This window comes from Elephas maximus, chromosome 22, assembly GCF_024166365.1.
Source record: "Elephas maximus indicus isolate mEleMax1 chromosome 22, mEleMax1 primary haplotype, whole genome shotgun sequence".
NCBI lineage: Eukaryota > Metazoa > Chordata > Mammalia > Proboscidea > Elephantidae > Elephas > Elephas maximus.
The window spans coordinates 27,822,591-27,843,840 of record NC_064840.1 but is presented as its reverse complement, the minus strand read 5'-3'; the positions used below and the strand labels follow the sequence as shown (position 1 = coordinate 27,843,840).

Sequence of the window (21,250 nt, the reverse complement as noted above, 5' to 3'; positions counted from 1 at the left end):
ACAGAACCCAGTGCCATACAGAAAGCACCTAACAAATCATTAATACCAGTACATTGCCTGATAAGGGGTGAGCAATATAGTATAGAACTATGAGTTAAAGAATGAATTTGTATAGGCGTTCAAGAAATATAATTAGGTGGAAAAGAAGCAATTTTCAGAATAATACAAAGAGAATGACTATTTTTATAAATATATATTAATATTTTTATGTGTATATAACATGATCTGGAAGGATATTTTTTAAGGTGCAGAATTAGGTGATCATTTGTAGAAATGACACAGGAGACTGTCTTTTATATCCAGTTGAGATAAGCATAGTGTCCCCATGTTGTTGTTGTTAGCTGCCATCAAGTCAGCCCCCAGCTCATGGCAACCCCAGGAGTTACAGAGTAGAACTGCTCCATGGGGTTTCATTGGCTGTAATCTTTATGGAAACAGATCACTAGGTTTCTTCAGTGGGTCCACTGGGTGGATTTGAACTGCCAACCTCTGGATTAGCAACTGATCGCAAACTGCTTGTGCCACCCAGGCTCCTCTTGTGTCACTATAGGGAGACAAAACTAGATTGTGAATGTCATTAAGATAATTGAAACAATCCATTATACTGAATTAGGTAAAGAGCAAAGGAAATGGAGAGAAATGTAGAGAATCTGAGAGCATTTTACAAATAAAGCTCATAGGACTTGCTAACTGATTAAACATGATGGTGAACAAAAAACAGGCATCAGTAATGACCCACACATTTTAAGTCAGAAAGAAAAGCACCTTCTGACAGCTGAGACTGGCTTGGCCCTATCAGTTAGGCCTTCGTGTCCTGTTAAACACCAGCAGTTTCATAGAATGCAAACATCAAGCAAGACCACTCTGTGACCGCAGTGGATCTAGATAAAAACACCACTACTTCAAAAACTCCTTAAATGTCCATCAGCAGATAGATGGATTAACAAAATGTGCTATATATACACAACGGGATATTACCGTGCCATAAAGAGAAATGAAGTCCTGATACATGCTACAACATGGAAGAACCTTGAAAACATGATGCTGAGTGAGTGAAATAAATTCGTTACAAAAGGATAAATATTGTATGATTCCACTTATATGAAATATTTAGAATGGGCAAATTTATAGAAAGTAAATTAGAGGTTATCAGGGATGGGAAAGAGGGAGAAAAAGGGAGTCATTGTTTGGGGGCAGTGAGTTTCTGTTAAGGTTTATGCAAAAATTTGGAAATGGATAGTGGTGATGGTTGCATAATATGATGAACAAAGTCACTGAATTGTACATGCAAAAAATGTTAAAATGGCAAATGTTTTGTTATATATGTACTTACCACAAGAAAAAGCTTTTAATAAAATAATTTGAAAACCAACAACAGCAAACTAAGACCACTTCATAATCATCTCTGAACCCAGACAGAAACATGAGCATTGTCTAAACCACGAAAATGATCAAGCATTCCCTATCCTGGCTAGTATAAAAGGCTATTGCTTCTTTACAGGTTCAGCCTTGTTTCATCCTTCCCATCTCCTAGATAAGATTTATTAAGAGACAGAATCATGTAATTATCCCCGCTTCTGACAGTATTCAATCCAGAGCAAAGCCCAACCTCCTTGAACTTTACCCCAAATTGCCTAAAAAAGACCAAATCCTATAATATGCTCTTGGTAACACCTCTCACTGAGATGCCCCTTAGGTTCCAGTGGTACACATTCTCCCTCACTGCAATGAGTCAGTCATTAAACCCACCTTTGTTCAACTTAAATGTATTTTTTTGGTAGGTTTTGGCTGAAGGGCATTGACATTGGCATAAGCAACACATACCGGATGGTGGTGCCATTTCCTGAGATGAGAAAATGGGGCATTATTGGGTCAACCAACTCTGTCTTCCCTGCCTATGTGGGAAATACTGCCTATTGTTCCAGGCAGAGGCTGAAAGGTTTACCACTACTCTCACAAGAGCTCTGAGGTTTTTATGGATACCCTACGTTGCTCCCTTTTAGGTATTAACTTCATTTATATTACAACATAGAAGAATCAGTAGCTGAAACTTAAAGAGGGAATACTGTGTCCTAGTCAGTGTTCTAAAGGTTCTAGATGTTTTTGGGTTGGTTTTCAGATGTTTTCATTCATTTACCCTTCATACCAACCCTGTGAGGACAGGTACTATTATTATCCTGGTTTTACCACTGAAGAAACTGAGGTAAAGAGCTTACATAACTTGAGGCGTGAGGATTGATCAAAAGACCTCTTACATGCCAGGCCATATTCTAGGTCCGCCAAGGCCATCATCCTCAAAGACCAGTTAGGATGCCGGAAGGCAGCCATCTTGTTTGTAGTCCACAAGACTGCAACTCCCGGCAACCCTTGCGGCACCGGCTCTCCACACACAACAAATCCCGGCGTGCCTCTGGGCAGCCCCGGGTGGAGGGTTCTAGAAGGCGTGACGTGGGGTCCGGAGCGGGCTCTGAGGCGAACGCTTCTCGGCAGTCGCTGTGGCCGCAGCCGCCGGGCCTGGGGACGCGGGTGGCTGGGGCCGCGGGCGCAGCCTCCTCATCTCGCCGGCTATGGCCGCGCTAGGCCGGCCCTTCTGCGGGCTACCCCTGAGCGGCACCTCGGACTTCCTGCAGCCGCCGCCGGCCGTCCCCGGCCGGGCCTTCCCGCCGGGGGCGGACGGCGCCGAGCTGGCCCCGCGGCCGGGGCCCCGCGCTGCCCCGAGCAGTCCCGGCGGGAGCGCGGCGCGCGGACGGTGAGGAGCCCGGCGGTCCGGGGCGGGAGGGAGGGCCAGGCGCCCCTCACGGCGGGCGCGGGCTCCGCGCTCAGGCTCGTTAATCTTCCGGGGAGGCGTCTCAGCCTCAGTTTACAGCGGAGGAGACTGAGCATCAGAGCCGTTAACTGTAAGACGCCTGAGGTCTTCTAGCCCAGGATTCCAGGGTTCAAAGCTCGCCCAGGTCGGGCCGGCGGAACCGGTATTGGAAGCCGGGCGGACTGGAGCTTCGAGGCCCCCTCGGCGCGTCCGCTGATGATTAACAACTCACAGTGCTTCTCAGACACTGTGTCCTCATGCGCAAAGTGGGAAAAGGAAATCTGCGCTTTTAGTGCGATCATGGAAATAAAGTGCTTAGCACAGTGCCTGCACGAGTATGTTTTCCCTGCCGTGGTCCCGCCAAATTTCTCACGACCTTAGTTTTTTTTTTTTAGCAAAATGAGTTTAGAATTCAGTCTGGGGACCACCAGATTGGCCTTGTGACCTGTATACATCCTACTCAGCAAGGAAAGAAAGGGACAGTTGGTAGGTGTGGGGTGGGCAAGTGATGGAGCAGAGAGAGCGGATGCTGAAAGCATAACATTCAAATACATTTCTCAGTTCACTGAATTTTTTTGTTTGTTTCAACAGTGCTTCAGTTTACTGTAAAAAGAAACACAAACGAGAGGAGGAGGATGATGAGTAAGTTTCAGGCGCCATTTATTCACTTTATGGTCACTTAGTTTAACGTTTAACCTTTTTTGTATATCTTAAACTGTTTTAAGTGAAAAAGGAACACATTAGGTGTGTCTGCAAGGAGACACATGAAACTGGTAGCATTGGTTGCCTTTTGGAGAAGGGAACTGAGTGGTTGGCAGACAGAAGTTGGAGGAAAACTTCATGTTATAACCTGTTTTAAGAATTGGAAGTTTGCAAAAGGATACATATTGAAAGGCCTTACAGTCCAGACTCCCAGTTCTCTTCCCCACAGGCACCATCTGTTACTGTATTCCTATTTGTTCTTTAGAAGATAGTCTAAAAGCTTGAAGTTTTAATTATATAAACCAAAAATAAAAACTTACAGTGACCTTAGGAGACAGAGTAGAACTGCCCCATAGGGTTTCCAAGGGTGTAAATCTTTATGGAAGCAGACTGCCACATCCTTCTCTGCAGAGAGGCTGGGGGGTTCAAACTGCCAACCCCTCACTTAACCACTGGGCCACCAGGGATGCTTATAATTTTATAGGCCTTTGTTTTTACCTTTATAGGAAGATATTGTTCACGTTGTGCAACACATCATTCTTGTCATGTTACTACCCTATAGCTTGTTATATATTAGCACATGGAGTTCCACACAACTTCTTTTTCAGTAGTTGAATGGAATTCTCTTGTACGGCTGCTGCTGTTGTTGGGTGCCATTGAGTCAGTTTCGACTCATAGCAACCTCATGTGACAGAGTAGAACTGCTCCATAGGGTTTTCATGGCTCTGATCTTTATATGGGGAGATTGCCAGGTCTTCCTCAGAACTGCTGGGTGGGTTCTAAGCACCAATCTTTAGGTTAGCAGCCGAGCACCACCAGGCCACCTTAGGGTGAGGTATAGATAATTTCCTAGTTTTGTACTGAGAGATTCTAAGTTACTTCTAATCTTTCTGTTGTTACTAACAAAGCTACTGTGAGTATTCCTTTAAAATTGTATATTTGCAAGTTGGTTGTTGGATTACCACATAGTCGCTGGGTCTGTTAAAGATATACCAGTTTATGCTCTTGTTAAGAGTGGGAATACCTGTTTCCCTATTCACCAGAACTGTAATTTCACATTTTTTGATCATTGCTTAACTGATGGGGGAAAAATTGTATCTCATAGACAGGCAGACTAATAGAAAAATGGGTAAAAACTTCCCACAGAGGAAACACGAATGAGGAACTGACAAATGAAAAGGTGTTAACCCCATCAGTCTTTAGGGAAATGGATATTAAAACCACAGTGAGATTCCACTCTACCATCAGATGTTAGAGAGAATGTGGGGCAACAGGGATTCTCATCCACTATGAATGGGAGTGTAAATTGGAACAAGCATTTTGGAAAACAGTTTGGCATTATCTGATAAAGTTGAAGACACAAATATCCTTTCACCCAACAATTCTCCTTCCGGGGTATGTATATCCAGACCCTTAGCTCCTCGCCATCCAGTTGATTCTGACTCATAGTGACCCTGTAGGACAGAGTAGAACGACCCCATAGAGTTTCCAAGGAGAACCTGGTGGATTTGAACTGCCTACCTTTTGGTTAGCAGCCATAGCACTTAACCACTACACCACCAGGGTTCCCATGTATAACTAGAGAAGTTCATATGCACACCAGGTACAAGAAAGTTCATACTCTCTTGTTCGTGATAGTTTAAAACTGGAAACAACCCAAATGTCTCTTGACAGTAAAATAAATTATAAAGTCATTCAGTGGAGTCCTGTACACCTGCACGTATCAACGTGGCTAATACGAGCAAAAGAAATGTCACAATGTATACAGAAAAATTCCTAAAATATCAGATTCAAAATCGGGGAAAACTGAATCATTTAGGGATGTACACCTACATAACATGATAATGTGTTTTTTTTTAAAAGGAAGTAATTACCGTAAAAGACAGTGTTTACCTTTAGGAAATATCATTTGGGGATGCTGGCAGTGTTCTATATCTTGGATGATATTTTCATGGATGTTTTATAACTATTTGTCATATCGTATGTTTGATTCACTTTTGTGTGTGTGGGATTTTACTGTTTAAAAGGTTAAAGAAATTGGATAACTTAATTTGTATTTTGCAAATTTTTAGTGTTGTTGAGCATCTTCATTTAAACGATTCGTGTTTAATTTTGTTTGAATTGTTCGTGTTTCTGCAAATATCTTGTTGACTTAATGGTCTTTTTTCGCATTGATTTCCAAGAAATCTTTTTTTTTAATAGTTTACCTTAAATTTTTTTTTATTGTGCTTTAAGTGAAAGTATACTGATCAAGTTAGTCTCTCACATAAAAACTTATATACACCTTGCTACATACTCCCAATTACCCTCACCCTTATGAGACCATCTGCTCTCTCCCTCCACTCTCTTTTTGTGTCCATTTTGCCAGCTTCAACCCCCTCTACCTTCTCATCTTCCCTCCAGGCAGGAGATGCCAACATAGTCTCAAGTGTCCACCTGATCCCAGTAGCTCATTCCGCACCAGCATCCCCATCCAACCCATTGTCCAGTCCAATTCATGTCTGAAGAGTTGGGTTTGAGAATGGTTCCTGTCTTGGGCCAACAGAAGGTCTGGGGGCCATGACCACCAGCGTCCTTCTAGTCTCAGTCAGACCATTAAGTCTGGTCTTTTTATGAGAATTTGGGGTCTGCATCCCACTGTTCTGCTCCCTCAGGGGTTCTCTGTTGTGTTCCTTGTCAGGGCAGACATCGATTGTAGCTGGGCACCATCTAGTTCTTCTGGTCTCAGGATGATGTAGTCTCTGGTTCATGTGGCCCTTTCTGTCTCTTGGGCTCATAACTGCCCTGTGTCCTTGGTGGTCTTCATTCTCCTTTGATCCAGGTGGGTTGAGACTCATTGATGCATCTTAGATGGCCACTTGCTAGCCTTTAAGACCCCAGATGCCACTCTTCGAAGTGGGATGCAGAACGTTTTTTTAATAGATTTTATTATGCCAGTTGACTTAGATGTCCCCTGAAACCATGGTCCCCAAACCCCTGCCCCTGCTACACTGGCCTGGGAAGCATTCAGTTTATTCAGGAAGCTTCTTTGCTTTTGGTTTACTACGGTTGTGTTGACCCAAGAAGTCTTTATTAAGGAAATCAGCAATTTATTATGTGTGTAACAAGTGTTTTCCCCAAATTTAAACATTTGTCTTTTAACTAAGTTTAAAACATGACTAAAAAGGTAACTGCCTTCCACTTATATGTGGAAAGATTGAAGCCCTGGGAGGAGGGACTAGACAATTGGAGGTCTAATCCCAGAATTGTGCTGCCCAGCCTCCACTTCCGCGGCTCTTCTCAGTACCTAGAAGTCTTTATATCACATTTTCGTTGTGACTTAATTATCATTGAGCTCTAATTATTGGCAAAGTGAACTGCCAGACAAAATGTTGTTGTTGAATGCCGTCGAGTCGATTCCAACTCATAGTGACCCTATAGCTTATCCGAATCATGTTCTTGGAGGTCAAAGGTCAGAACTCAGCTTTTACACTCAGTTGTATTTAATAGTTGAATTGTGCTAGGAAATTACCTGTCACCTCTAGATTTATTCTGTCCTTTCTTAGCTGGGTTCTTATACGTATGTCTTTATTTTTTTCTGCTTTTTAATACTTTTTTATGAGTTAAAATTTACTGTAAACCAAACATGTAATAGTTGATTACACTCAAAAATCTAGATTCCAGAGAGCATTACTACTTCTCAGATTTAATATCACCAGAGACTTTAATGTTGATTTTCCCAGTCTTGACATGGAATAGGGATTTCCCTGTGTAAAATAAATGCTGCTTCCTTTGACGCTCAGTTTAGAGAATCAGAAGCTGTGATAGCCATTAATGAATTTTGGTTACAGAGCTATGTTATGATTTTGACATTGCACTTATTGATGCCAAGACAATAAAGGACTTCTAGTCTAAATACTCAAGTAGAATGAGGACGGTTACCTATTTTAACTTGCTTCTGATAGCTTTCAGTTAAACATGGGTGTGTTGTGGTGCTTGCAAATACTAGTTTATGGAAAAAGCTTGAACAATTGAACGTCCCTTAGGAATCGGGGGTTTAATGAAAATGGCATAGAGGTAGAATTCAGCAGCTCTGCATTCTGGTCCCAAACATCACTCACTACCTTGCTGTGAGATTTTGGAGGGGCACTTGAGCTTTCCTAGGCCCTAGTTTCCAAATCTGCAAAACAAAGGAATGGGATTCAATGAACTCTGAGGTCTTTGAACTATGAATTTGTCTAGGAAGTGAAAATAGTGTATTGCAAAGTGGGAGAAAAGTGGACCCCGTAATTGGTGGTGGGCTGATAGAGCCGTATGACAGCCTTTGACATTTTGGAGGGGAACAAAAAATCAGTAGTATCAAATGCACCTATATACTTGGAACAGACCTGATGAGGCGTACATTTGTTGCCCTGAAGGACTAGGATGGCTGCCATACTGCTTCCACGTATGACCAATTCGATGGAGCCAGCAGTATGACAAAATATGGCTGGTGCTGACTTGCTGCTTTGTGATATTTGGTTCTTTTCCTTCCTGTGTGACCATTTCAGAGCAAATTAGTAGGAATGACTAAGTTCTCTCAGTGAACACGCCTAATCTGAAAAGGCAAACTCTAACAGGTGCAGCCTAATTCGGCAAAGAGCTGTAGAAGAAAACATCTCAGGAGGCCGTGAGGGTGACAGAAAAAAAGAGTGGTTTTTCATCTTGTAATGACACACTGTCAAAAAAATCTGTTTTTTCACAGAAGAAAACATTCTTTGATGGTTATGAGGGTGGGGATGGAGGGAGAGGGGTATTCACTAACTAGATAGTAGACAAGAATTATCTGTGGTGAAGGGAAGAACAACACACAATTCAGGCGAAATCTGCACAACTGGACTAAACCAAAAGCCAAGAAGTTTCCTGAATATAGCCAAGCACTTCAAGGGACAGAGTAGCAGGGGCAGGGGTCTGGGGACCATGGCTTCAGGGGACATCTAGATCAGTTGGCGTGACAAAGTTAATTAAGGAAATGTTTTGCATCCTACTTTGATGAGTAGCATCTGGGGTCTTAAAAGCCATCAAGTGGCCATCTAAGATGCATCAATTGATTTAACCCACCTGGAGCAAAGGAGAATGAAGAACACCAAAGACACAAGGAAAATGTTAGCCCAAAAAACAAAAAGAAACTGCATCAGCCTGAGACCAGAAGAACTAGATAGTGCCAGGCTACCACCTGTGATTGTCCTGACAGGGAACACGACAGAGAATCCTTGATGGAGCAGGAAAAAAGTGGGGTGCAGAACTCATTCGTGTAAAAACACCAGACTTAATGGTCCAACTGAAACCTGAGGAACCCCAGAAGACATGGCCCCCAAACCGTTAACCCAGAACTAAAACCATTCCAGAAGCCAGCTCTTCAGGCAAAGATCAGACTGGTCTGTAAGACGTAAAATGATACTCATGAAGAGTGTTCAAGTAGATACACGAGACTAAATTGGTAGCTCCTGTCCATAGGTGAGATGAGAAGGCAGGAAGACACAGGAGCTGATTGAATGGGCATGGGAAATCTGGGGTGCAGAGGAGGAGTGTGCGGACATACAGGGACAGCAACTAGGGTCACACAACGTGTGTACAAACTTCTATATGAGAGACTAACTTGAGCTGTAAACTTTCATTTAAAGTACAATTTAAAAAAAAATCTAGAGTTTTTTTGCATATAAGAATTTTAAAGATGGGGTGATAGACATTTCGTTTGTTTTCTAGCTAATTTTTTAAAAGTTGGGTTTTTCATTGAAATTTTTTTCTTCAGATGTCCAGTGAGAAAGAAAAGGCTGACTGAAGGAGCGCTCTGTCCTGGCCCTAATGACTGGATTCTTTGTACACATCAGGAAGTAGAGGGTCATGGAGTAAATCCATGTACTAGTGACCTTTCTGTATCTGGTATGTTAGATGTGACCTGTGAAGAAATGGATCAGACAACCACAGAACCACAGTGTGAAGTTGCCCGAAGGAGGCTTCAAGAAATTGAGGACAGGTAAATGGGCAGCATATATAGCTGGCTCACTGCTATACAAATCAGGGAACTCATAGTGTACACTTTACATACTAATGTGAGCTGGTCTCATAGACTAGAACTAAGCATTTTCATGTACTACCTCTGAATCTTAGTTTTTGATTTATGACTTAGTTTTCTGGGATACCTTTCAAACTTGATTGTACTTTTTGTAAAACTTTTTTTGTTAAATTGAAATTTTTAACAACTCTTTTGTACATGTTTTTATTACCCAAGGCTTTATGTTGAACTTTTTGCTATAGCACCTGTAGCTTTTATACTTTTTTATTTTTTTTAATTTTCCCAATTGCTAGAATAATATATAACAGCTTGGCTAAATAATTCTTTCTCTGCTTCTTCCACTCTCTTAATTTACATAGGATAATAGATGAAGATGAAGAAGTTGAAGCCGACAGAAATATTAACCATCTCCCCAGTCTTGTCCTTTCTGATACCATGAAAACAGGTTTGAAGAGGGAATTTGATGAAGTCTTTACAAAGAAAATGATTGAGTCCATGTAAGTTTTGGAACTTGATTTCCATTTAATTAGATCTTTAAGGGAAAGCCCAGTGTCTGTAGACAGTGCGTGTCCTATCCTAGTTATCTCTTTCTGATCACCAGGCAAGTGAAAGCACAGTAGATTCTGTATTTAGCTTGTTGGCCTCTTAGAAAGAGGCCTTTTCTTAGTTTATTGGGGTGAATAAATGTTTTGCAAGCAGGAGTTTGAAGTATGCACACGTGGCTTCCTTGCCTACTTACCTCTTTGTTGAAGCCCTGAAATGCACTATAGCTGCACTACAGTCTAATACTTGGGAATGGGGGACTAGCAAGAGAGAATCCATTTGCTTATATTTGCATGCTGGCTATAGAAACCACATTTTGAAACTACTAGTTTACTTGGCTCTCTTAGTTATCCAGGAACACCATTGAGACCTAGCAAACAAAAACAGAAGTCTGTAGCAGTCAAAATAATTACCACAGAGGTCACAAACCAGAGCTCATATTCTTGCCTCATATCATAGCTTGTAAGCGCCTTTAGCAGAACCATCTTGCTTTTGTCACCACTACTCTTTTTTTTTTTTTACTCGTCAGTTTGTTGTACTGTGGTGGCTTACGTGTTGCTGTCAGGCTGGGAACTATGCCACTGGTATTTCAGATACCAGCGGGGCCACCCATGGTGGACAGGTTTCAATGGGGTTTCCAGGTTAAGACATACTAGGAGGAAGGACCTGGCAGTCTACTTCTGAAAAAATTGGCCAGTGAAAACCTTATGAATAGCAGCAGAACATGGTCTGATACAGGGCTGGAAGATGAGCCCCTCATGTTGGGAGGCACTCAAAATACAACTGGGGAAGAGCTGTCTCCCTAGAGTAGAGTTGATTTTAATAATGTGGAGGGAGTCAAGCATTCAGAACCTTTATTTGCTGATGTAGCATGACTCAAAATAAGGAGAAACAGCTGCAAACAGCCATTAATAATCAGAACGTGGACTGTACAAAGTATGAATCTAGGAAAATAGGAAGTTGTCAAAAATGAAATGGGATGCATAAAGATCAGTATCGTAGACATTAGTGAGATGAAATGGACTGGCATTGGCCATTTTGAATCAGACAATCATAGGGCCTATTATGCTGGGACAGATTGAAGAGGAGTGACGTCACATTCATCATCAAGAAGAACATTTCAAGATATATCTTGTAAGACAGTGCTGTCAGTGATAGGATAATATCCATAAGCCTACAAGGAAGACCAACTCTTAAAACTACTGAAATTTACACACTAACCAGTAAGGCCAAAAATGAAAATGAAGATTTTTAGCAACTTCTGCAGTCTGAAACTGATCAAAAATGAAGTTAAGATGCATTGATAATTACTGGCGATGAGAATGCAAAAGTTAGAAATAAAGAAGGATCAGTTGGAAAATAATAGCTTTGGTGATAGAAACGATGCTGGAGATTGCATGTTAGAATTTTGCAAGACCAACGACTCCTTCATTGTGAATACCTTTTTTTTTTATCACTTTTTTTTTAATAATTGTTGTTGTGTTTTAAGTGAAAGTTTACAAATCAAGTAAGTCTCTCACATATAAACTTATATACACCTTACTGCATACTCCCATTTACTCTCCCCCTAATGAGTCAGCCCGCTCCCTCTTTCCAGTCTCTCCTTTCGTGACCGTTCTGCAAGCTTTTAACCCTCTCTTACCTCCCATCTCCCTTCCAGACAGGAGTTGCCAACACAGTCTCAAGTGTCCACCTGATAAAAGTAGCTCACTCCTCATCGGCATCTCTCTCCAACCCATTTTCCAGTCCATTCCATGTGTGATGAGTTGTCTTCAGGAATGGCTCCTGTCCTAGGCCAACAGAAGGTTTGGGGACCATGACCGCCGGGATTCTTCTAGTCTCAGTCAGACCATTAAGTCTGGTCTTTTTATGAGAATTTGGGGTCTGCATCCCATTGTTCTCCTGCTCCCTCAGGGGCTCTCTGTTGTGCTCCCTGTCAGGGCAGTCATCGTTGTGGCGGGGCACCGTCTAGTTCTTCTGGTCTCAGGATGATGTAAGCCTCTAGTTTATGTGGTCTTTTCTGTCTCTCGGGCTCATAATTATCTTGTGACCTTGGTGTTCTTCATTCTCCTTTGATCCAGGAGGGTCGAGACCAATTGATGCATCTTAGATGGCCGCTTGTTAGCATTTAAGACCCCAGACACCACACTTCAAAGTGGGATGCAGAATGTTTTCTTAATAGAATTTATTTTGTCAATTGACTTAGATGTCCCCGGATGCCATAGTCCCCAAACCCCTGCCCTTGCTCCGCTGACTTTCAAAGCATTCAGTTTATCCCAGAAACTTCTTTGCTTTTGGTCCAGTCCAGTTGAGCTGACCTTCCCTGTATTGAGTATTGTCCTTCCCTTCACCTAAAGTAGTTCTTACCTACTACCTAATCAGTAAATAACCCTCTCCCACCCTCCCTCCCTCCCCCTTCTCGTAACCACAAAAGAATATGTTCTTCTCAGTTTATACTGTTTCTCAAGAACTTGTAATAGTGGTCTTATACAACATTTGTCCTTTTGCATCTGACTAATTTAACTCAGCATAATGCCTTCCAGATTCCTCCATGTTATGAAATGTTTCACAGATTCGTAACTGTCCTTTATCGATGCATAGTATTCCATTGTGTGAATGTACCATAATTTATCCATCTGTTGATAGACGCCTTGGTGAATACCTTTTTTTAACAACATAAACGGTGACTGTACATATGGACCTTACCTGATGGAATACACAGGAATCAAATCAACTACATCTGTGTAAAAAGACAATAGAGAAGCTCAGTATTATCAGTCAGAACAAGGTCAGGGGCTGACTGGAACAGACCATCGATTGCTAATATAGAAGTTTTAAGTCGAAGCTGAAGAAAATCAGAGCAAGTTCACAAGAGCCAAAATACAACCTTGAGTATATCCCATGTGAATTTAGAGACCATCTTAAGAATAGATTTGATGCATTGAACACTAATGACCAAAGATCAGATGAGTTGTGGAATGACAGGAAGGATATCATACACGAAGAAAGCAAAAGGTCCTTAAAAAGACAAGAAAGAAAAGACCAAAATGGGTGTCAGAAGAGACTTTGAAAATTGCTCTTGAATGTAGAGTAGTTAAAGCAAATGGAAGAAATGAATGAAGTAAAAGAGCCAAACAGAAGATTTTAAAGGGTAGCTCAAAAAGACAAAGTATTATAATGAAATATTTAAAAACCTGGAGATAGAAAACCAAAAGGGAAGAACACACTTGGCATTTCTCAAGCTGAAAGAACTGAAGAAAAAATTCGGTCCTCGAGTTGCAGCGTTGAAGGATCCTGTGGGGAAAATACCAAATGACACAGGAACCATCAAAAGAAAATGGAGGGAATGCATGGAAATCACTGTACCAAAAACAATTGTTGACTTTTAACCATTTCAGGAGGTAATATATGATCTGGAATCGGTGGTAGTGAAGAAAGAAGTACAAGCTAAACTGAAGACGTTGGCAAAAAAACAAGACTTGTAGACTTTGACAGAATACCAGTTGAGATGTCAGCAAACCAGTGCAGCACTGGAGGTGCTCACTTGTCTATGCCAAGAAATTTGGAGGACAGCTACCTGGCCAACCAATCTGTATTTGTGCCAAACCTAGATTTTTGAGTGGAATGTAGAAATTATCAAACAGTATTATTAATATCACATACAAGTAAAATTTTGCTGAAAATCATTCAAAAGCCGCTTCAGTAGTACATTGACCGGGAACTGCCAGAAATTCACTCCAGATTCAGAAGAGGATGTAGAGCAAGGGTTATCATTGCTGACGTCATATGAATCTTGGCTGAAAGCAGAGAATACCAGGAGGATGTTTATCTGTGTTTTACTGCTATGCAAAGGCATTCGACTGTGTGGATCATAACAAATTATGGATAACATTGCAAAGAATGGAAATTCCAGAACACTTCATCATGCTCAGGAAGAACCTGTACATGGCCCAAGAGGCAGTCATTAGAACAGAACAAGGGGATACTGTGTGGTTTAAAGTTAGGAAAAATGTGTTGGGGTTGTATCCTTTCACTGTGCTTATTCAATTTGTATGCTGAGCAAATCCGAGAAGCTGGACTATATGAAGAACACGGCATCGGGATTGGAGGAAGACTCACTAACAACCTGCAATACATAGGTGACACAGCCTTACTTCCTGAAAGCGAAGAGGACTTGAAGCACTTACTGATGAAGATCAAAGACTATAGCCTTCAGTATGGATTACACCTCAATATAAAGAAAACAAAAATCCTCACAACTGGACGAGTAAGTAACATCATGATAAATGGAGAAAATAATTGAAGTTGTCAAGGATTTCATTTTACTTGGGTCCACAGTCAGCGTCCATGGAAACAGCAGTTAGGAAATCAAATGCTCTATTGCATTGGGCAAATGTGCTGCAAAAGACCTCTTTAAAGTGTTAAAAAACAAAGATATCACTTTGAAGACTAAGGCGTCCCTGACCAAAGCTATAGTATTTTCAGTCGCCTCATATGCGTGCAAAAGCTGGACAGTGAGTAAGGAAGACTGAAGAAGAATTGATGCCTTTGAATTATGATGCTGGCAAAGAACATCGATAATACCATGGACTGCTGGAAGAATAAACAAATCTGTCTTGGAACCAGTAAAGCAGAATACTCCTTAGAAGCAACACTTAGTCTTAAATACTCTGAACACATTATCAGCAAGGACCAGTCCCTGGAGGACGTTATGCTTGGTAAAGTAGAGGGTCATCAAAAAAGAGGAAGACCCTCCACAAGATGGATCGACACAGTGGCTGCAACATTGGGCTGTGGCATAATAACATTTATGAGGATGTTGTATGTAGGGTTGCTGCGAGTCAGAACTGAAACGGCACCTAACGACAACAACATCTTGCTATTAATTTAGATACAATGAGCTTGTTTACCTGGTTTCCTAGATCAACAGTAGAAACAGAAACAGCAAGTTGGCGCAGAAGAAACAGTAGCAAGTAGTGACAGTTAACAGTGTGAGAGGACAAGAGAGGAAACTAGAAGCAAACATAGGCACCTGAAAAGCAGAGCAGCCTGGGGCCCATTAGATAAGGACAGAGGACTAGCTCTGTAAGCCTGGTAGTCCTTGAGCCTACAGAGCCCACATTGTCATTATCCTCTGTGTGTGAAATAATATGCAAGTCATAAAATTCCATTTAGGCATTTCTTGTTGTTAGGTGCCATTGAGTCAGTTCTCATAGCAACCCCATGTGACAGAGTAAACTGTCCCATGGGGTTTCTGTACACATCTTTCTTCTGCAGAGCCGTTGGTTGGGTTTGAACCTCCAGCTTTCCAGTTAGCATCGGACTGCTTAATCATTGTGCCACCAGAGCTCCTCCTTGGGCGTTTAGGCCTAGAAAACACTTGGTGTAGACTTGGTGCTCAGTGAAGGTGGGTTTCAGAGAGCTGAAAGTGTGTCTGAGAACACCAGTCACAGTGATGCCAGACTGATGAAACGTTATTGCCTTCGGGTACAGTGGAAGTGGTTGTGCGTGGAGGTTCAGTTGCTGCTTGATGTTAGCTCACAGAGATTCTTGCATTAGTGCCCTGGCTTGAGCTTATGATTAACTACCTAGTCCTGAGAGTGGGTAAATGCTTTAGCAAAGAGTAAGCAGGTCACATTGCCCTGCAGCCTAGTACATAGCATTTTCTGATCTTGGTAGTTTTCCAGAAGCCAGCCTTTGGGAGTGTTAGTCCTTGTTTGTGTTTTATTTTAACTTCTTACCTTTGGATCCCCAAAACCATCACTGCCAGGGAAGGAACATAATCATTTTGGCTTAACTGAAAAGTATTATACTTTAATAGCTATATCGAGCAAAAGGTGACTGAAACTGAAATACTGTGTTTGTCCAGTGTTTCATTTTCTTTTAGAATGATTTAAAGCAAGATAGCAGCCTGACCAAGATAGCAGCGCATGTCTGCTAATGTTGCCCACAATTTTTTTTTTAATTTGTAATGTTAAAATAAATCTAAGGCCTTTATTTTACACATTGGTTATTTATATTTCTTTTAATCAAAACATCAGGAAAGCCAGTTGGTTTAGTTACAGATTACATGCAGAACTGGGAAATTTTATATATTTGAGTGGTTTTTCTAAAGATCCATTTGAATTGTCATAAATGTCAAGTTTTGATGCCATCACTTTTTTCCCTTAAGGTGTTAGGTAGCAGGCATTAGCTGTTCAGCTCATATCTCTTATTTCCGTGTCCTAAATTTTTTAACAAAAATCTATATGTCTTAGGAGCCGTCCTTCCATGGAGCTTGTGTTGTGGAAACCTCTCCCCGAACTCCTCTCGGATAAGCCAAAGCCGTCAACTAATGCTAAGAACTACCCAGGAGAGAGCCAAACTAAGCATGCAGCTGCTGGCACTGCCTTCCCTCAGAGAACTGAGCTGTTCTTGGAACCACGGCAAACAGGGGTGCCTCTTTACAATAGTTTGGAGACAGCTGCTTGCACAGAAGAAGAGATGGAACTCTAGAAACCGTTTTCTACACTAACATTGTCAAATTTTAGAAGGTTCCTGTGTTCAGCCGTGAGCCTGCTTGCATAGCATAGGGACTTGAAGGTTTTATGAAACGGGTGTAATAATATCTCCACCTGTGATTTGGGGTGGGAGTCTCATTTTGGGTAGCCATTTATTGAATTCAGTTTTTTGCCAAGGAAGCTTTTCTCAAGGGAACATCCATTTCCTAGGGGCTTATTAAATGTCACAGCCTCTATACAGGTAAGTATAGAAACTATATGAGTAAGGGTGACTTCTGTCACCTGTTATATTGTCTAAACTATTCAGACACTTGGAGACTATTCTCCTTGTGATGAAAAAGTTGAATTAAGAATATACCTGTTAGAACTGACAATTGAGTCATAGTCTGGACAGCTCTGTTTACAGTGGGTGACTTTATGTAATTGGTGAGAAGGAGGGAAGAAAGCAGTAGTGTAAGCCTATTGTTAAGAAATTGGATGGGGACCCTGAAACTTGTATATTAGTTGTCAGGTCAGTATAGCTGTATTGATTAAATAGCCAGTAGTAGTGTTGTGTGGTTCACCTCTTCACCTCTGGAAATGCATTGAAAACACAAAGAAAAGGTTTTTCCTTCAGAGCTTATTTGCCTTGTGCTACTGTTGCTCCTTGGTTTCCCCTGCATAATTGATAAGCCTGGTTATTCAGCAGTGTTTACAACTTAATTAACTTTGAATGATAGTTAAGATTGTGAGGTAACCCATGTACAAACGGGCTATGGGAGAAGCATCCCTTAGTTAATCCTAAGGAAATGCTGTGGCAGAGTAACCTGGCCTGGATGCCTTATGGAGTCAAAGAAAGAAGTTGTACCTGTTTTAGCAAATTGAGCTTGTTTGTTTTGTCTTAATTTAGAAAACAATGAATAATTGCGGACATACGGGCAAGTGACATTGAGGTTTACTGAAATAGCCAATTTGCCTGGTGCTTAAAACTGTTGTGCAGTAAGGCTAAAAGTAGAAAATAGTTAACTAGCAGGGAACCCTCACTTCTTGAATACCTAAACCAGGCTCAAGGTGTCATTTGGGGATAACTAGGATTGAAGTTTTTAATTTCTCAGGAAGAGCTCTTCTATGTGGCAAAGGACTCAGTGCAAAGTAAAATGACAATGTCTTTACTGCTACCAATATCTATTAGGACTTTTAAATGAGTATAACACTGACCCTTTCATCACACAACAGGAGACCACTGCAGTTCTTTTTGTTTTATTTTCTGGGTTTTTTTCCTCCTTTGTAGGAATCAGATATCTTATGTAGAAAAAAAAAGGAGAGGTGAATTTTTAGAAACCAGCTCCCAGGCATCTTTGAAACCCATCCTGAAATCCCTTCACTTCTTACAGATGGCATAGGAGTCACAAGTCTGTTAATTGGACTTGTTTCTTCTGTTGGCCTGTTCCTGCTTTCTCTATTTCTGTCTGTATAGTCAGGAAAAGATTTAATGTTTAATATTTAAACAAAATATTTAATGTCTACACGGTAAAATTACATAAACTTCAAACCAGTATTGAAACCAGTTGGAAACCAGCTAATAGTTTCTTAATCTCAGACTTAGAGATGAATGTAAACTATATTCTGTTGAACTGTATTCTGTTGAAATGTGCACGTGTTTGATTCATGCCATTTGAAAAACTTCTGCCTTGTGGTCATTGTTTAATGGGACCAACTTTGTAAAGTGTGTAGCCTTAAAGAAGTCTCCATGCTAAGAAGTTTATTCTAGTACAGCTCAAAAACATGAAGCAACTGTCCAGAGTGAGGACTTTGTCCCAGTGTTAGGGTGGAAGGTGAGATGATAGCTTTCCAAAGAAGGGCCCAAAACACAACTGTGATTGTCTTCTGTAGGAATTGTTGGGCAGGCCTGATCAAAGGTCTGTATGATTGAGAATGGAAAGGAGGAAAGAAGGGTCCAAAACAAGGCTCTGACACTACTGGTAAGAAAGAATGAAGAATCTGTTAATTACAGTCCAAACAGAACTTGTTTCAGGAGTCAAGTTATCTGATAAGATATTTATTTCTGCAGGAAAATGAATGTTTAATGCTCCTTTTTGAATTTTATCTTCTTGTATATGTTTGTACAAAGATTGTTTTCTTCATCTTGTGGTGCTTACTCCTCTGAGCCATCTCCATAGTCCCGATGCCTCTGCTTTGTTTTTCTTTTGGAATGTAGGGGTTTTGCTTTTGCCCTAAGATTTTCTTCCCAGGTCCCTTTCATTTTATACAACTTTTTGCAGCATGGATCAAACATTGGCCTACTGTGCTAATGTATGAAGAGAAAAAATATCTAAAGCAGGTGAGCTTTAATGAACAAATGTATATTTTCTCTAAGTTTGAGTAGGATGTGTGTGTGTGTGTGTGTGGTTTTTTAATTAATATGAGAAAGACTGGTTCTCACAAATGTTTAATAAGAAAACTGCTACTCGTTCTTGAAAAGGTACAAATGTAAAATTTAGAAAAATTCCTAGGGCGATGGCCAGAGCCCTGAGGAGAATGTTTACCAGCAAGTTTGTTATTTTGGATCTAGAACTTGGTTTTTTAATAGTGACAAGAATGGTGCAGTAATTAGGAAAGTTCTTGAAGATGCTGTCAATTTTAATTTAAACTGAGAATCTGGTGTTTCTGTATTTTATCGTTTTCAATAAAACTTAAGTGTTTTGGACTTTTTATTTGTGTTCCTATACTTTTAGTAAATAAAATCAGATACCTCTTTGTTTTCCTTTAAATTATACTTAAAGCAGCATTCGTATCTAATGGACTTACTTAAATCTGTTCAGAAGGGATGATTATATTAGGTTAAAGGTAATTTCGTAAATTTGGTATTTCCAGAAGAGGCAGACTGTTTTGCCATTCTAAAAGCCACAGGATGCTTTCCACTCAGAGCAAGTCACTGCTGTTGATTTGTCACTATTCAAATGGTGGTGGTAACTGCACCTGCAAAAATGATCCAGCTGTGGAGTTGGAAGTGGCATACGGAGTTCACAGAGTGGGCCTTGGAACCTTTAAACCGAGGAATGGGGAAGTTACATGGTGTTTCCTGATAGTTCTCAAGAGTCGACAGGTCAGTGGGTGGCAGTATTGCCTGCATGTCTATAACCATGTTTTTGATAAACATGGATCCCTGATTTGTTGAGCAGGCGGTGTTAAGTTTGGGTTGCAGTTACAGAAAATAACAGATACTGTTTTTTTAACCAGAATTTAAAAATCACAACTGTTAGCCTCATCTAATTTTTTTTTTTTTTTAATTTAGAAATTAAAGGCTAACTAGAGAGTGACATTTAGTATTATATTGCAGTTCACCGGTTCCAGTGCCCTGTTTGACCAGTTGGTTTTACAAAATCTTTGTGTCAGTACCTAAGGGGTTGGTCATTCGGATTTCACTGGAATAACTGACCAATAAAGTGTTGTGCAGGCAGAGTGTATCAGTACAGTTCAAATCTTCTAGCCTCATTAATTTCTTGGTTCTTCAGAACACAGTGGCATTTTAAGAGATCAACTAGGTACAGTTAGAATACAGTGTTTATAGACTACAGCTCCAACAAGACAATGTCTTTCAACAGTTGATTAGTGGGTAAACTACTGTTCTGTCTCTTAACGAACCTTAGAAGTCACAGATAAAGGTTTGATTCTTAGAAGACTAAAGTTTAACTAATACCTTAAAATATTCCTGGAGTAGGCAATATTACCTTCTGCCCATAGGTCTGTTACTACTTTGTTTCTGCTCCAGTAGCTAGTCTAGTAGAAAAGCAAGGAGGCAGACAGGTGCTGCAAGGCCCAGGGAAATAGTGTGCAGGCATATTGGTACCTCAATCCTTTATCTCAATTATGGGATATAAATACACATTTAATGAAAATCTTGCCTTGGTTTTGGGGGAAGGGTTTTGACTTTTAGTTCTAACCATTCGGTTTGGTGTTTCAATATGAAAATGTCCTTGAATACCAGGTGTTTTCTCAGGGCTGAGTATAGTGCTTAATTTTCACCCATCTGTACAGGAAATGAAAACCTTGATCATGTACACTGGTTATGTATGTCCTGTGTGTTATTTCTGTTAGTACAGCTGCCTCTTTTCACGGGATGTCACCGAATGTAAATTACTTGAGCCTCAGTCCCCAGATGTTTGTGCTGTTATAACTCAGAAATGATACCCACTGCCATTGATTCCGACTCGTAGCAGCCCTATAAAAAAAAAACAAACTCATTGCCGTCAAGTCGATTCCGACTCATAGCAACCCTATAGGGCAGAGTAGAACTGCCCCATAGAGTTTCCAAGGAGCGCCTGGCAGATTTAACTGCTGACCTTTCGGTTAGGAGCCATAGCACATACTATGCCACCAGGATTTCCAAAAATTGCCTGAAAGGGTTTCTATGGCTGTTCAGGAACACACTGCCACATTTTCCTCCCCTGGAGCAGCTGGTGTGTTTGAACTACTGACCCTTTGGTCAGTAGCCCAACACTTTAACCACTGTGCCACCAGAGCTCCTGCTGTGCTGCTATGATGGAGCCTAAAATGCATGCTCGGCTGCTGAGGCTACTAACCAAAAGTTTGGTTTGAATCCACCAGCTGCTCAGTGAGAGATGTAGCAGTCTGCTTCCATAAAGATCTACAGCCTTGGAAACCTTATGGGGCAGTTCTATTCTG

At 40.9% G+C, this 21,250-nt stretch overlaps 1 protein-coding gene across 1 annotated transcript; it reads left to right on the top strand.

The window, feature by feature from the left end:
- The first annotated feature begins 2,425 nt into the window (after positions 1–2,425).
- Positions 2,426–19,276, top strand: CCDC117 (coiled-coil domain containing 117). The gene is made up of 5 exons (XM_049866017.1): positions 2,426–2,749; positions 3,398–3,448; positions 9,279–9,503; positions 9,902–10,039; positions 16,343–19,276. The coding sequence occupies exons 1-5, from the start codon at positions 2,568–2,570 to the stop codon at positions 16,578–16,580; spliced, it is 834 nt and encodes a 277-aa protein (XP_049721974.1). The 5' UTR covers positions 2,426–2,567; the 3' UTR covers positions 16,581–19,276.
- The last annotated feature ends 1,974 nt before the right edge of the window (positions 19,277–21,250 follow it).